Genomic DNA, 14,907 nt, shown 5'->3' with positions numbered 1-14,907 from the left:
TACATGCACATCACACACGCAGCTCTGCTACACGTACGTCACACACAGCTCTGCTACATGCACATCACACATGGCAGGGGCATCATCACTGGTCCTTTAAGCATGCGGCTAATGTCAGGCTCTGCATATTTTAGGACCTGTGATGACGCCAACATCATGCGATCAAGGGGAGAGCTCAGAGCCCAGGTGACTGATCACATGACAGTGACATAATCACATGTAACTCTCACAGACAGGTGCTCATTAGTATTTTGATATATTAGATGTACATGTGTTGATTGTAGGTATTATCAAAAGTATAGTTGCCGAAGTGTGATACACTTATAAACTATATGATATGTCAAGTGGTCTGTGATACATTGCAACATGCTTTTAGCTTATGTTATCAAGATACCATAAATCATTTTAAAAAGTACAAATGTAGTCAATACTGATGATTATCTGACCAAAGATATATTTCTACAGGTGGCCGTAAATACGAAATGTATTGATTTTGGCACACATGTCATTGGAGAGACTGTGACCCAGTATGTCACATTGACCAATAGAGGAGCTCTTGGGACGAGGTTATCTGTAAAGCAAATAACGCAAGCTAGTGATGCAGAGAAGACACCTCCAGACATCTCCCATGTGGACAGGGTAAGTGGGAAACGAAGCTTCTGCTGAAATAGTGAAGAACATGCAATATGGCATCACTTCTGACAGTATAACCAGATTCACTCTGGATTACCACATATATGACCCCAAAATAGAGATGCTAAAGAATTTGCCAATCATATATACACCAGATCTAGCGTCAGATGTTCTGGTGTATATTCATGTGTATCTGTAATAAAGGTCCTCAAGTTTTCTTGTGTGGGATCCACCCCTCAATCCTTCGACCTTGCTAGCAATAAGTGCCACTTGAAAGAGTTCTCTTCTGATGTATTTTATAATCGCACTTTTTCTGGATCAACCACAAATTACTGAAATAGTCTGGTATTGTTGCCTTGGTGTTAATAGTGGAATGACACCATACCTCTCTGAAAGCAAAGATGTGCCTCAAAATAGAAAGCATACGGATCTGTGCAATTTGTTTAGCCAAATGAAAATGTGTCCTGACTTAATCTATATAAATCATAGTTTATCATTCATATACTTGACCATGCACCGTACATAACAGGCAGTCAAGAGAAAGGGGAACTTAAACCACTGCCAGAGACCCCAGGTTGCCCCATAAACAATTATGTTCACTATTAAGGCCCATTTACATGCAAAGATATTTTTTCAAACGACTGAAAGATTGAAAGATTTTGAAATCTATTTGTATAAAGTGTTGGAGGCTATTAACACTTTATCTTCTTCATTTGCATGTGAAAGGGCCTCCTGGAGCTGTTTTCAGAGCCCAGCATGTAATTAATCACGTGCCCAGCTGTGCGCACAGCTTCATTGTTCTTTTCGAGGCTGCTGGCAATGTTACAATGTCATCTGCCGACTCCCGTGGAGATAACGTGCAGTCTATTGAGAGATACTTTATCTCTCACTAGCTGAATGATGTATATTTTTAGTTCACCTTAAAATCATCGTTCAAATGAAAACTGCACAATGCCTTTGTTTACATGTAACGATTATTACTTATTTTCGGTCATTTATCAAATTTTGAGCGATAATCGTTACGTGTAAATGGCCCTTAAGTGTTCACTATGAGAGTAGTTAGTGCTACAACTGGTAGATCACATAGAAACAGACATAAATCACTATACAAATTTCAGGGGAGTAGCTAGGATTGCAGGCGGGGTATGGCACAACTAGGATGTTGGGCAGGGAAGGTGCTAGTCCATCTTAGTTAGAAGTTAGCTGATTGCTGCAGACCGTGCTGACCCACACAATGCCTAAGTGAGTAACAACTATCTGACAGTTACGCTCTGAGCCTCACCGCTTTTCCCCCTTCGCCCCCATTTCTGTCTAGCGCTGTGTGAATGACCTTAATCATGCTCTCACACTGATCCTGGTTGCTCTCATCACCGCTTGGCTGGCAATGGGTACAGCTTCCATTCTCTTCTGGCACCCGAAAATAGGAGACACCACAGAACAGGGGACAGCAAAAAAGGACTGAAGATACACTCGGTGCTGCCCTGACGGCACGATGAGAGAGACCAGGATCTCTGTGAGAGCATCAATAATATAATTCATAACGCGGGAAAAGAGTACCTATGGGGAGCACTATTATTACTAGCACTACAATATTAGCATTATTACTTCTGGGAGCCAAAAGGGTAGCATTATTACTACTGCATGCCACATGGAGAGCACTATTACTTCTGGGGGCCACAAGGAGAGCACTCTTACTACTGGGGGCCAGAAAGGGTAAACTGTTGCTACTAGGGAGCACTATTACTACTGGGGGTTACAAGGGGAGCACTTTTAGTGTTGGGCGCCTCCACAGGGAAAACACCATTACTACCGCTGATCAGAAAAAGAGCACTATAACTGCGACCCACAAATGGAGCACTATTACTGTAGGGTCCACAAAGGGGAGGGGGCGCAAAACTGAATTTTTGCCTCAGGTGCAGGAAAACCTGTACATCTCGGGCAAAGTTTGTCTTGAAAAGAATTACATTAGATTTTTTTTTTCTCTTTGATATAGTATTTATTAGTCCGTGGTATTCTTATGTTTTTCAGATGCCTTCAACTTCAGATAACAACATCTCCCCAGATGCAGCTGTTGAATCATCTCCAGAATTCACTGATCAAAGCACAGAGATCGCAATGTTAGCCCAACAAGACCGAGTCTACGAAAGAACCAGTCCTCCAAGAGAGGGTGCCGAGAGCCCAAATGTTCATGCCGGCGCTACGATAGGTATTACTTATGTCTAACACGTTTCTTCTCACTGAAGTATACAAACATTTTTTTCTATACCTTCTTGTTTTTTCTTTGTAACTGCTACAAACCAATGTATGTAATTCAGCACAACAGCCAGTTTATGCCAAAGCTCATTTCACTGTTAAGATTAGGTAGTTTTTTTTATCTTAGCTACTAGATAGTAAAAGTGTGTATGGTCATCACTCTGTGTAAGCAAAATGAATAAAAACACCTTTAATAACTAATCCCTATGATTGATGGTCTCTAGCAGCTTTCTTCCTTCCTACTACACATGCAAATGTTTTATATGCCACAGTGCCATAATTAAATGCCAACTGTAGTGTCTTATGATAGTCTCTCTTTCCCTATAATGGTATACCCCGAACCCTGCTGAAAAATGCCCCCATATACAGTGCCTGCCAGAGAATAGACCCCTGTGCAGTGCTCCCCAGAGAGCTCCCCATATATGCAGAGGATGCTCACAAATACGCAGTAACTGACATAAAGTGACAACTTATACACATTACCTGATAGAAAGTGTCCCCGTATACAGTGTCAGGCAAAGCATTCAACATACACAGGGGGAATTCATAAACACATTTATCCCAAAATTCTGGCATTAAAAATTGACAATTTTTGTGTAAAACCTATTTGTGCAAAAATTTGTGACTTTTCTGCATTTTACACCATTCTCGCCACGTTTGTAAAAAAAAAAAAGGGGGAGGGGGCCAGCTTCACTACAATTTACACCAGAATCTAGCATAATTTATTATGCAAACCTATGGCTGGTTTAACCTGCCATAGATTTTAATAAGTGGCACATGGCCTGCCCAAGATGCGCCAAATAAAGGCATACTTGAAGTGGCCCCCTTCTGCTAGATATGTGCATGAAGCTATCGTTGGACCGGTGTTCATTCCAGGGACTCTCAACGTGGATACGTACCTGAATTTTCTGCAGACAACATTAGATGACTTCCTGGATGATCTGCTCCTATTGTAGCAGAAATCGGCAACTTCGAGTATGCTTTCCTTCTTTCGGTCATAGCAGCGGTCCCACAGGGCTTAGAGAGATGCGGATGGTGGACTTCTGCTTCTCACATCCTATTCTACAACTTTGCAATTATGTTTTCCTCTCCATCTCTTATAGGGGCCACAACACAAAATTGAAATCCATGTTCTGGGGTTTTGGGCATCATACCATCATGTAGCACATCCATGCATTCCTATTCAAGTACGCTATTGTTTTTTCAATATAGGACACCAATATTGAGATATAGCTTTGAATCAGACTTTTGACTACACCATGTAGAATAAGAGGCCTCCTATTACATTCGGTGCCTCTCACACTGTCGGAACTTATCCAAGACCAGAGTGTAAAACACCGGTCTTGGATAAATATGCCTCACAGTGTCAGACTCTGACTCATAACTATGAGCCCTTAAAAAGTTGAGCCATAGAGCTTCTACTTTGAACCCATACTTCCTAGATGGAAGTGATCTCTAATTTGCCAGTCAGTGCCCACTGATAATTCACTCCCTCTTCCTGGAGGAAGCCTGCAGCTAAGGAATCTGTGGGACCACCCACCAGGGGCCTTTATCACTTGTATGTTCTTCCTTTGTTTTGCTCTTTTGGACCTCTGCAGTTGTGTTATTGAACTTGGGCATGCTCACACCAAGTAATACCTTATAGCAGAGGCGTAACTGGAAGTTTCTGGGCCCCAATGCAAACCTGTACCAGGGCCCTACTATAATGCTTTATTCATAGTACTGGGCTCCCTATATGGAGAAGAGAGGCCTTATGGGCCCCCTAAGGCTCCTGGGCCTGGGTGCAACCGCATCCCCTGCATCCCCTATAGTTACGCTCCTGCCTTATAGGTTTTCTCATTAAAAGCTCATAAAACAGAAATATGGTAATTTCTGAAAAATATTCATACTGATTGACAGACTAGTGTACAATATGATGGTGATTTTTATATTTATTTGATCTACTAGAACATGTTAGTGAAGGATCTCCTGCGGTTGATGAAGATTTACAGGGAGATTCTCAGGAGGAAGGTGCTGATATCAAGCTGGGTGAGGTAAGAGCGCTGCATCAGTCAATGGAAGATTTCCATTCTGACATGGAGATTAATTTGATTATTTTTTGCTTCACTACTCACTGTGTTAATTACAGTACTCCTCAGTCATATGTAATGGTTACAGCTATATACAGGTATCCATAATGCTGCTATATAGCTGTTCTGTTTTTGGAAATCATAGCAGAAGATTTTATTAAACTTAGTTGCTTCCTTATTTAGCCATCCAACCTTTTGCACGTGTCGCTCTTTATATGTATTTCACAAAATAAAATATTTTAGAACCTGCCGACAGATAGAAAATGTCCGCTGTAAAATATGCAGCTTTGAAAATTGAAAGTAAAATAATTTTTAGAAGTTTAAGAATAAAAAATTTGCCATCTGAAAAAATATAATAATTAGAGATGAGCGAACGTACTCGGATAAGCACTACTCGTCCGAGTAATGTGCTTTATCCGAGTACCGCTGTACTCGGGGCTAAAGATTCGGGGCGCTCCGCTGCTGACAGGTGAGTCGCAGCGGGGAGCGGGGCAGAGCGGCCGGGAGAGAAGGAGAGAAAGATCTCCCCTCCGTTCCTTCCCGCTCTCCCCTGCAGCTCCCCGCTCCGCGGCGCTCCCCGAATCTTTAGCCCCGAGCACAGCGGTACTCGGATAAAGCACATTACTCGGACGAGTAGTGCTTATCCGAGTACGTTCGCTCATCTCTAATAATAATATAATAATCCATTGTTTTAGTATACTAATATATAAGAATAGAAATGACATGATCTATTAAATAATAAGGACCTTGAAAGAGAATTTCCACCCACAATGTAAAATAGGACGATTATTGTCAAATCCAAGGCCCCCTACACACGGGCAGAAATTCCGCGGTGGGATTTCCTGCAGAATTTCCGCCCGTGACCGCTGCCATAGGATTGCATTAGATAATGTGAAAACACATGCAGAGGCCCGCACAGAAACGTAAGTAGTGACGGGCCGCCTTTGTTCTGCGCATGCATCGGCTGATCGGCAGCCGGCACATAGTGCAGACAGAAGACGCCGGGAGCTGGTGAGCCAAAGGGCTGTGCAGGGGCACGGGTCGGCATCCCGTTTTTCTCGCAGGGGCACGGGTCGGCATCCCGCTTTCTCGCAGGGGCACGGGTCCGCATCCCGCTTTCTCGCAGCGGGATCTGACCTGGCCGTCTGCAGGTGGCCATAGTTGGGGAAGTAATCAGTTAGATTTTTTTTTTCTACTCCTTAGGGTCACTACCCATGCAATTTACCGCGAAAATTGTGATTTTGCGCGATCGTGATTTTAACATTACAAGTCCTATAGACCCCTGGAGAAAAGAAAAACGCTGCGAATTTCGCAGTGAAAAAAAACTGTAGTGGGTAGTCACCCTTAGGCCTTAGTCAGACGGGCATTTTTTCGCACGATTTGCGGATCGCATGACGGATGGGCATCCGCAAATCGCGTGACTGGTGCCCGAAAATCGCCCAAAAATCTGCTCCTAGCTGCGTTTCATTAGAAACGGGCCGGAGCTGTCCAGCGCATTGCATTCAATGGAGCCGGCAATACAGCCCGCTCCATTAAAAGCAATGCGCTGCGGGCGAGTGTGGGATGAATTGTCGGGAAGGGCTTAAATATATAAGCCCTTCCCTGCAATTCATCCAGAAAAGTGTTAAAATAAAAAATATATATATACTTACCTGCTCCCGGCAGCCGGAGTTCCCCACGGCCGGCCTGCAGTGGGTGTGAAGGGGGTGTGAGTCAGACCTGCCCCCTGATTGAATTCAATGGGCAAACATCGTTCTTCTCTGCCACAGCTGTTACAGCTGTGGCAGAGAAGAAGGATTTGTCTTCTATATGTTCTCAATGGGGTCGGCGCTGCTGCCGCCGGCCCCATTGAGCGCATATAGAGAAGAGAACAGGAATCGCAGATCGCAGATAGGTGCGATCTGCGATTTCTGTTCTATAATTTATCGGACGAGTGCATAAAAAGCGCTCATGTGTCCGATACCATTGCAAAGCAATGGTTTTATAAAGTCGCCGGACGCATGCGCATGCGCAAATCGCGGCAAAAAACGCCCATCTGACTAAGGCCTTAGGGTGCCTACCCACTGGCGTTGCCGATTTTGGGGCGTGAAAAACGCAGCGTTTTTTGTGCGTTTTTCGCGCCTTTTCGCTGCGTTTTTCATGCGTTAATTTCGGAGCACATCACACCTTGTGGCGTTGCATTTTTGCAGCCCTCCATTGACAATCATGGGTGCATTAAGAGAAAAATAAGGAGACATATGCAACTGACAGTTCCTATGTGAAAAATCGCAACGAAACGAAAAAAAACCCCAAATGGACAAGAACACATTCTATACTAATTGCAAAACGCAATTTAGCATCGCAGGAAAAAAAATCGCCAGTGGGTAGGCACCCATAGGGAGCATTTACACGGGCGATTTTCCTGTATGATTTCTGTGCGTTGCAAGAGGCACAAGAATCGCGCAGGAAAATATACCACTATTTTCAATGGTAGCATTTACATTTGCGATTTTTCTCTCGCTGTGCTGTCAGAAGCAGCAATGCGAGAGAAAAGTTGCAGCATATCCTATTTTTCGGTGATTCTGTTGAAGAATCACCCATCCTGCCTCACGAGAGCAGGAGAAAAAAAAAATCACATTGCTCTCGCATGTACATGCAACCTTCATGCGAGTGCATTGCGATTTTTTTTTTTTTTTTTCTCCATAGGAAGTAATAAGTGATTTTAATGTGCGTTCCTTGCATGCATGAAAATCTCAAGTGCAGTTATGTGAGTGCGATGGGATTTTCGCACAAAACGCATCTCACTCGTATAAAATGTGTCTCGCATCAACATTGCACTCGCCCTTGTAAATACACCTGCTGTGATTTCCGCACCCAAAGATTTGCAAATCAAATCTGCAAGCTTTAATCCAGGTGCGGACGCCCGTGTTTCCCTGTGGCCCTGTGGGCGGCTTCAACTGCGGATTCTGCAATTCAAATCCACCCGTGGACATGAGACCTAACTGTGGGATCCCAACGTATACTTCCAAACATATGCCAAAAGGACACTTCTTTGTCATACATGTAGCCTCTAAACTCTAAGGCAGGGGTGCACAAACCGCAGTCCGGGTTTCATATTCTGCCTGTAATGCCACTCTTTGTGGCCCCCACAAATGCTAATATGTGTGGAGCTGCTCCCATATACAGATGCAGCAGCACTGATTTAGAAATCGGGCGCTCTATGAAACTAGTATAGGTGGTACACACCACTTGGTGCTCTATGCAAATGGTTTAGTCGCCCCATTGTAATGCAGTAGATGGCACATCAGTACTTTCCATTTCACATATCACACAGCTCAGGTGCAGGGATGGACACGTACTAATAATCCACTATCCATATAGCTCTCTCCATGGTACATTGTTTATGGGAGTTGGGAAATGCTAGCCTAATGTGGCGGCCCAGAGCCGACCCTGGGCTGGGGAAGACAGTGGGGTAGAAAAACACTTGCTCTGTCACGGGTGGCTCTACCATCATCTCCTTCTGGGCCTAATTGTGACTACCCACTAGCGTTTTTTTCCCACTGCGAATTCGCTGCGTTTTTTCCCCAATTGTCAATGAGACTTTCTAATGTTAAAAATGCATCGCGACACAACTTGTGTTTTTGATGCGTTGCGATTTTAACATTAGAAAGTCCCATTGACAATTGGGGAAAAAACGCAGCGAATTTGCAGCGGAAAAAAAACGCTAGCGGGTAGTCACCCTAAAGGATAACTGGCCCAGCCGTCCACAGATCCCATAATAAGTAACCTGTAAAGCCAAGCTTAATACCTCTTTGTCTTCATGACGCCATTGCCCCTTTCTGATGATCGCTGTAAATAACAGAGTCCACAATTGAAGGAATAGTTTTCCTAAACCGGAGGCATACGGTTTCTTCTTTACTTGTAAATGAAAATTGTAACGTTCCAACACAGGGCATTTAACAGTCTGTAGCATTGACATGCAAAACATTTAGTTTCAGATTCTTTCCTCAACAAGTTTGTATACAGAAGTCACACTTTCCTTTTTAACATATCCACAGTCTAAGTTATCTATCGGACCTTTTGCAGAAGTGCTGCCGTTACTAACTAGGCACATATTATATACTCCTCTCTTTTCGCTTTAATTCACTCCCCTTAAATCGAGTTCTCTCAGTTCTCTCTCTCTTTTGCGTGCACTCACTATTGTGGTAGACAAATGGGGGAACCATGTGCTCGCCACCTCCTACTCTTGGAAAACAGGGTCTGTTTCAAACACTCTCCAAAGGAAAGACACTCCATTTCTGCAGAAGTGAGCCTGGGACAAGGGGTAAGCTTCAGATTTCCTGTCTCCTCACATGGTTTCCGACTGCCATCGCACCTCCACACGCATTCTTGAGCAGTTCTCTCTCTCCGCTCCGATCACCAATACCTTCTAACTTCAACTCCTCCGACCACACACATCTCCTAGCTCCCCCCCTTCCCTAGCACCTGACTCACTTCACAACACGTGCACATAGGTTAGGAAGGACAATACACATAACCAGACTAGACAGATACAATTCCAGACACCAGACATTAACTCTTATGTGACCTGTCTAAGCAATACACATAACAGCATGTAACAATACCAAGGGATAAGCACTACATAGAGACACAAACATACTCTCCAACTCTGGGCCACTACACTAAGACCACAACACCCATAATCTTCAGTGGTGAGAACCACATACATGAATGGTCTCCTCTTTTCTGGAATGCTGATTGGGGAGTGGAAGGGGATGCCCATTCTCCAGATAGTTTGGAATCCTGAAAGTGGATCCTCCACCAATCAGACATTTATGTATATATTTTTGATACGCCATAGATTTCTCAGAGGATATTACCCAAGGGTATCCAATATGACAGTTTGGCCTTCGGGTTAGGAAAGGTTGTGCAGTCCTGTTCTAAGAGGAATGTTGGCGCATACATCTGGAGATGTCGACGGTGTGCCACAGATGTAGTGTAAATGTATCCTTAGTGACACACCACCGGCTCACTCACTACCTACGACAGTTTTATGGACTCTCATATACAGGTTTTGTGCTTGTGATTCAGAGAAAAGTTCCCCATTATGTTATACTTTTACTCTACTTTCACGTACCAAAGAACTCGCGAAACAACTCCATTCCATTGTCTATTAACAAAGTTATGAAAACATCAAAAACTACATTTTTACTGGAAAGAATAGTGCAGTATTTCACTAGAAAAGATCCACAGTGTAGATTGGGATGTGGGATTATTAGGGATGATTTTCTGTATACACACAGCAGATCAGGAGCTCAGGGATTGACTTTTTGGCATTCTGTTCTTGGGGATTCCTTCTCAGTCGATATGTTCAGACTTCTTTCATTTACAGGACTGCAGTGTGGATGCTTCTGTAGCGCTGTTTTCGTTGCCAAGATATTCGATTGTCCTTGCTTCTCTTCATCCCAGAATTTCTGCTCCATGCTGGTTTTGTTTAGTGTGATGTCATCTGTATTTCAGGGGACAGATGGAGAGATAGGACCCTTTTCCGCTATTAAAATACCAGTTGTATTTACTCCAACATTTCCAGGAAAATCAAGTTCATTGTTTCAGATTACCTTTGAAAATCAAAGCTGCAAAGCTGTAAGTAATATTTTTTGATCTTGGTAATTGTATTGCAGCTCTCCAGACTGAAATGGAGGCTTATTTCTGTATGCCGGATATGAATGCATGCATTTTATTAATCTGGATTGTTTATCCCCAGAAATGCGGTTCATTCTAAACATTTTTATAATAATATGGTTTTCATAGTAGCCACTGAAGTGCACAAAATACACTGAAGTTCACTTTACAATATAGACTGGGACAGAGTGACCAGAGTGATCTCATTATCATTACTGAATGGGAAATGGGTCAGGAACACAATCTTTTCTCTTTAGGCAGAGCACCTAGAAGGTGATTGAGTGAGGAGACTTAGGCCGCAGTTAGACGAGCGATTCTTTTTGCGCGCCTATGTGCGCAAAAAAAAAATAGTGTCTATTAGAACCATTGGTTTCCTATGAAGTGTTTACATGTCCATTTTTTAGAGGCACAAAATACTGCCTCTAAAAGATGGGACATGTTTGCCTATGATGCGCGCCGGTAAAGTCCGTGCTGCGCGTAAAGATTTTCGTGTGCTGTTACAGAGGATGAGAGGACTCCCAGAGGCTTCCATTAATCTCCACGGGGAGTCCCCTCATCACTGGACACTGTGACAGCACTGTTACAGTGTTCAGTGATGAGGGGTTTGCAGCGGGGATGAAAGAATCCCCTGTCACAGAGGACTGCGATGGTATCCCATTGCTTTCAACGGGGTCGGCGCTGCTGCCGCCTAAATAAAAACAATGTCATGAAGGCAACCCCTGCAGCGATGATTTTCGGGGGGTGGCTTGAAATATACTCCCTTCCCCAAAAATCATCCCTAGCTGTTAAAAAAAAATGTAATTTGCCTAGAAGTGCTAATCATCTCTTCTCCCGTCCCCGTCAGTCTTCATCTGTATTTTGGTGGCGGGGGATTGAAAGATCCCCACCTCCAGAAAGCACTGCCTCTGATTGGCTGAGTGCTGTGACCAATCGGAGGCAGCGCTCAGCCATTCATTAGATGACAGCTGAACGCTACCTCTGATTGGCTGAGCGCTGTGATCAATCAGAGGCAGTGCTTTCTAGAGGCAGGGATTTTTCAATCCCAGGCCACCAGAATACAGATTAAGACTGACGGGGATGGGGAGAAGAGCTGGACAGCGCTTCTAGGGGAGTTACATTTTTATTTTTTTTTAACAGCTAGGAATGATTTTTGGGGTAGGGCTTATATTTTAAGCCACACCCCTTACCCCCCCCCCAAAAAAAAATCATCGCTGTGGGGGTTGCCTTCATCCCATTGCTTTCAATGACGTGGCAGTAGCGCCACCCCCATTGAAAGCAATGGGATAGCATCGCCGTCCTCTGTCACAGCTGTGGCAGGGAATTCTTTTGTCTCCACCGAGAGTCCCATCATCACTGAACACTGTGACAGTGTTGTCACAGTGTTCAGTGATGAGGGGATCTTCGTGGAGCAGCTGCACTTCTACAAGCACAGCTGCTCCAATGAACGGGCATTTGAAACTTTGCCCATCTAAGGCATGTACACACTATTTTGGGCACATGTAAAGAAAAGCACCGAGCGTCAGTAATGTGCATTTTGCACATCCATGGAGCGCATTTTTTTGCGCACATAGGCGCACAAAAAACGCTCATCTGACCAAGCCCTTATAAGGCCAATTATGCTCCTCTGGGTAATATACAAATACGGGAGATGGAACAATACCTCTGCAGAGCCACCTACTGAAAGGCCGCATTCCTGCAAGTCAAGGTTAGATTCTTTATACAAGCCTTGTAACAATGACTGAGAAATTTGATGGGAAATCTAATGACAGATGACAACGCCCACAGAGCTGTCCTCCATTTTTTCCTGGAAACTATTATCTCTTTTATTGCAGCTGCCATAAAGTGCATGCATCCTGCTGCATGTCTATACAAACAATAGAGGAAGTAAGTGTGTGGCTTCAGTATATTAGCCCCCAAAATAATAATTACCCGTATTTGTTGGACAGTATCGTGCACCTGAAGTTTAGACAGCAAAAAGATAGGAAAACATATTTCCTGTTAGTTAAAACGTCTCCGGTGATCTATGGATGTGGAGGGATTAGTTTTGCCAACTTTGGTGGTCTAGGATAGAAGAGAGTGTAATATTTTGTACCCCTGTGCTATTGTCATTGCAGTGCTGCCAGCTCCCCATTCTCTAGAGGGCAGTGCCAGTACTCTTTACCCTCTATAGGTGCCTGGTCCTTATTCCTACTCTACTTCTGTCTACTACCATATTCTTCTTGTCACCACTACTTCTCTGTTAAACAAGCTCCTAATAGTCTTCATCCAGTACCACTACTCTCCTCTCTCAGGATCGACAACTCTCACCTTAGGCAGCTACTGAGTTAGTTGGAGTTTAAGAGCGTTTCCTCGCGCTTTGGGCTTTATTAACAGATCTAGTCAGACAAGATGTGCAGGGAACATAGCAGAATACAACTGCCCCTTTTGCCACCCGCTGATCACAAAAGGGCACTGGAACGGCAGTGATTCCGATTCATAGATTTATAATCCGGGACACAGTCCTTGGATTTAAATGCCACACTAGATCACTGAGGAGGTCGGGGGTAGGGTGTACATCAGGTGGGGCAGGTTCCCATATGGAGGTAGGTCACTACATTTGTTCCTGGCTCCACCCTCTCTCTGCCTGACCTCTGAATGGCACCCCTTGACTTCGGAATATAGGATGTAGGCACCTTTTTAAGTGCATGTTATAGTCTAATAAATACGGTACATTTAATTATTAAACTAAAATGCATAATACATTCCATAAAAAATCTTCAAGCTTTAATGATATAGATTTTTCTAAGCATATCTATAGGCACCTATGCAGGTCATTCACTGCGTTTAACAGCAGACCTCTCCAACTCCCTGAGTCTATTTCCGATGCTCGGTTGGTCAATCATAATTACAGTGAGGCCTTGGTCAGACAAGCGTTTTTCTGCACAGGAATAGGCACGCAAAAAGATCGCATCTATTAGAACCAATGCTTTCCTATGAAAATACTTACACCTGCCAAGGATAAGACATGCTAGTGCAACTCGCATCTAAAGGTCCATCGTGCATGCAAAGATAGAAACTGTCCTATTTTTGGAGCGTGCTTTCCATAGACTCCTATGGGAGCTGGAAAACACACACCTACGATCATGTGAGCGGGCTACTTCAAATAGCTGGAATTCATCCACTCACACAATTTTTTTCACATTCGAGTGGCGATTTTTTTTGGCACGCCTTTTCGTGCACGGAAAAAACGCTTGTCTGCCCGAGGCCTGAGGCTGTATATATTTATGTGACTACAGTAATAATTGTTTTTAGATGGCAGCAGATATATAAAGAATTGTCACAACCCCTTTAATCCCAGAACCAGATAGCTGCAGGTTTAATTTCCTGGAAAATAGCATATTTTACCACTTTAGGGCTTGGTCAGATGAGTGTCGTTTACACGCTGCTACAGCAGCGTGTAAACCACGTTGTTGTAGGAACCAATAGGTTGCTATGGAAGCGTTCACACCTGTCAGCCTAGTGATGCACAGCAGTGCAGGGTGCTTTTCATAGGCTCCTATGGGAGCCATAGAAGTACGCAGCCCACACCATGGATGTGGGACCAGGCTGCTTCACAGAGCTGGAAGCAGCCCGTTCACGCTATCTTTTTCAGGATGACAGCAGCGTGGTTTACACGTTGCTTAGCAGCGTGTAAACCACACTCGTCTGACGGGCCCTTATTATGCAATCAGCTGCCTCGTGTGACGCAGAGTGTTAAGGCTGCAGTATGCAGTCCCAAGCTTCCGCTCACGACCTGAAGGTTGCAGGTTCAATCCCCATATGATTCAGGTAGCCGGCTCAAGGTTGACTCAGCTTTCCATCCTTCTGAGGTCGGTAAAATGAGTACCCAGCTTGCTGGTGGGGGTAATAAGCAAATTACCTGAAAGTGCTGTGGAATAAGTTGGTGCTATACAAATAACAAGTCCCCTTTTGACGAATGGCTGTCCACATTTTTTACAGCTCTCCCCTTGAGACGTCCAAATGCCCTATTCGTTTTAAGTTGTGCTGAAAAGCATATCAAGCTACAGTACTGTAAAAAAGAAAGGTATCCAGACATAAAATTGCCATACGTCTTCCTCATAGAAGCCTATGGGCAGGCCTAATAACACAGTGAACAAATTACAGAATATAATGGCATTCAAGACGATTGTCTGCTTCCAACTTTGTGGCAAGGCAATAAGTCTCAGCTTCATCACACATAAAGTGAGGTCCATAGGTATGGAAGAAATTGCTTGACCTATATAGAGCTCTGAAGAAAACACGATCAAACGCC

General features: G+C 43.9%; 1 protein-coding gene across 2 annotated transcripts in view; it reads left to right on the top strand.

The window, feature by feature from the left end:
- Positions 1 to 14,907, top strand: part of CFAP74 (cilia and flagella associated protein 74) — a 168,891-nt gene that overhangs the window by 76,666 nt on the left and 77,318 nt on the right. For both annotated transcript variants that reach the window (XM_066606837.1, XM_066606838.1), the window contains exons 17-20: positions 466 to 639; positions 2,662 to 2,839; positions 4,834 to 4,919; positions 10,455 to 10,577. In XM_066606837.1, coding sequence (XP_066462934.1) covers positions 466 to 639; positions 2,662 to 2,839; positions 4,834 to 4,919; positions 10,455 to 10,577 — 561 coding nt within the window. The remainder of the gene's footprint in view (positions 1 to 465; positions 640 to 2,661; positions 2,840 to 4,833; positions 4,920 to 10,454; positions 10,578 to 14,907) is intronic.

Source organism: Eleutherodactylus coqui, chromosome 6 (assembly GCF_035609145.1).
Source record: "Eleutherodactylus coqui strain aEleCoq1 chromosome 6, aEleCoq1.hap1, whole genome shotgun sequence".
Lineage (NCBI taxonomy): Eukaryota > Metazoa > Chordata > Amphibia > Anura > Eleutherodactylidae > Eleutherodactylus > Eleutherodactylus coqui.
The sequence above is the reverse complement of the archived record's forward strand: the minus strand, read 5'-3'. Positions and strand labels throughout refer to the sequence as shown.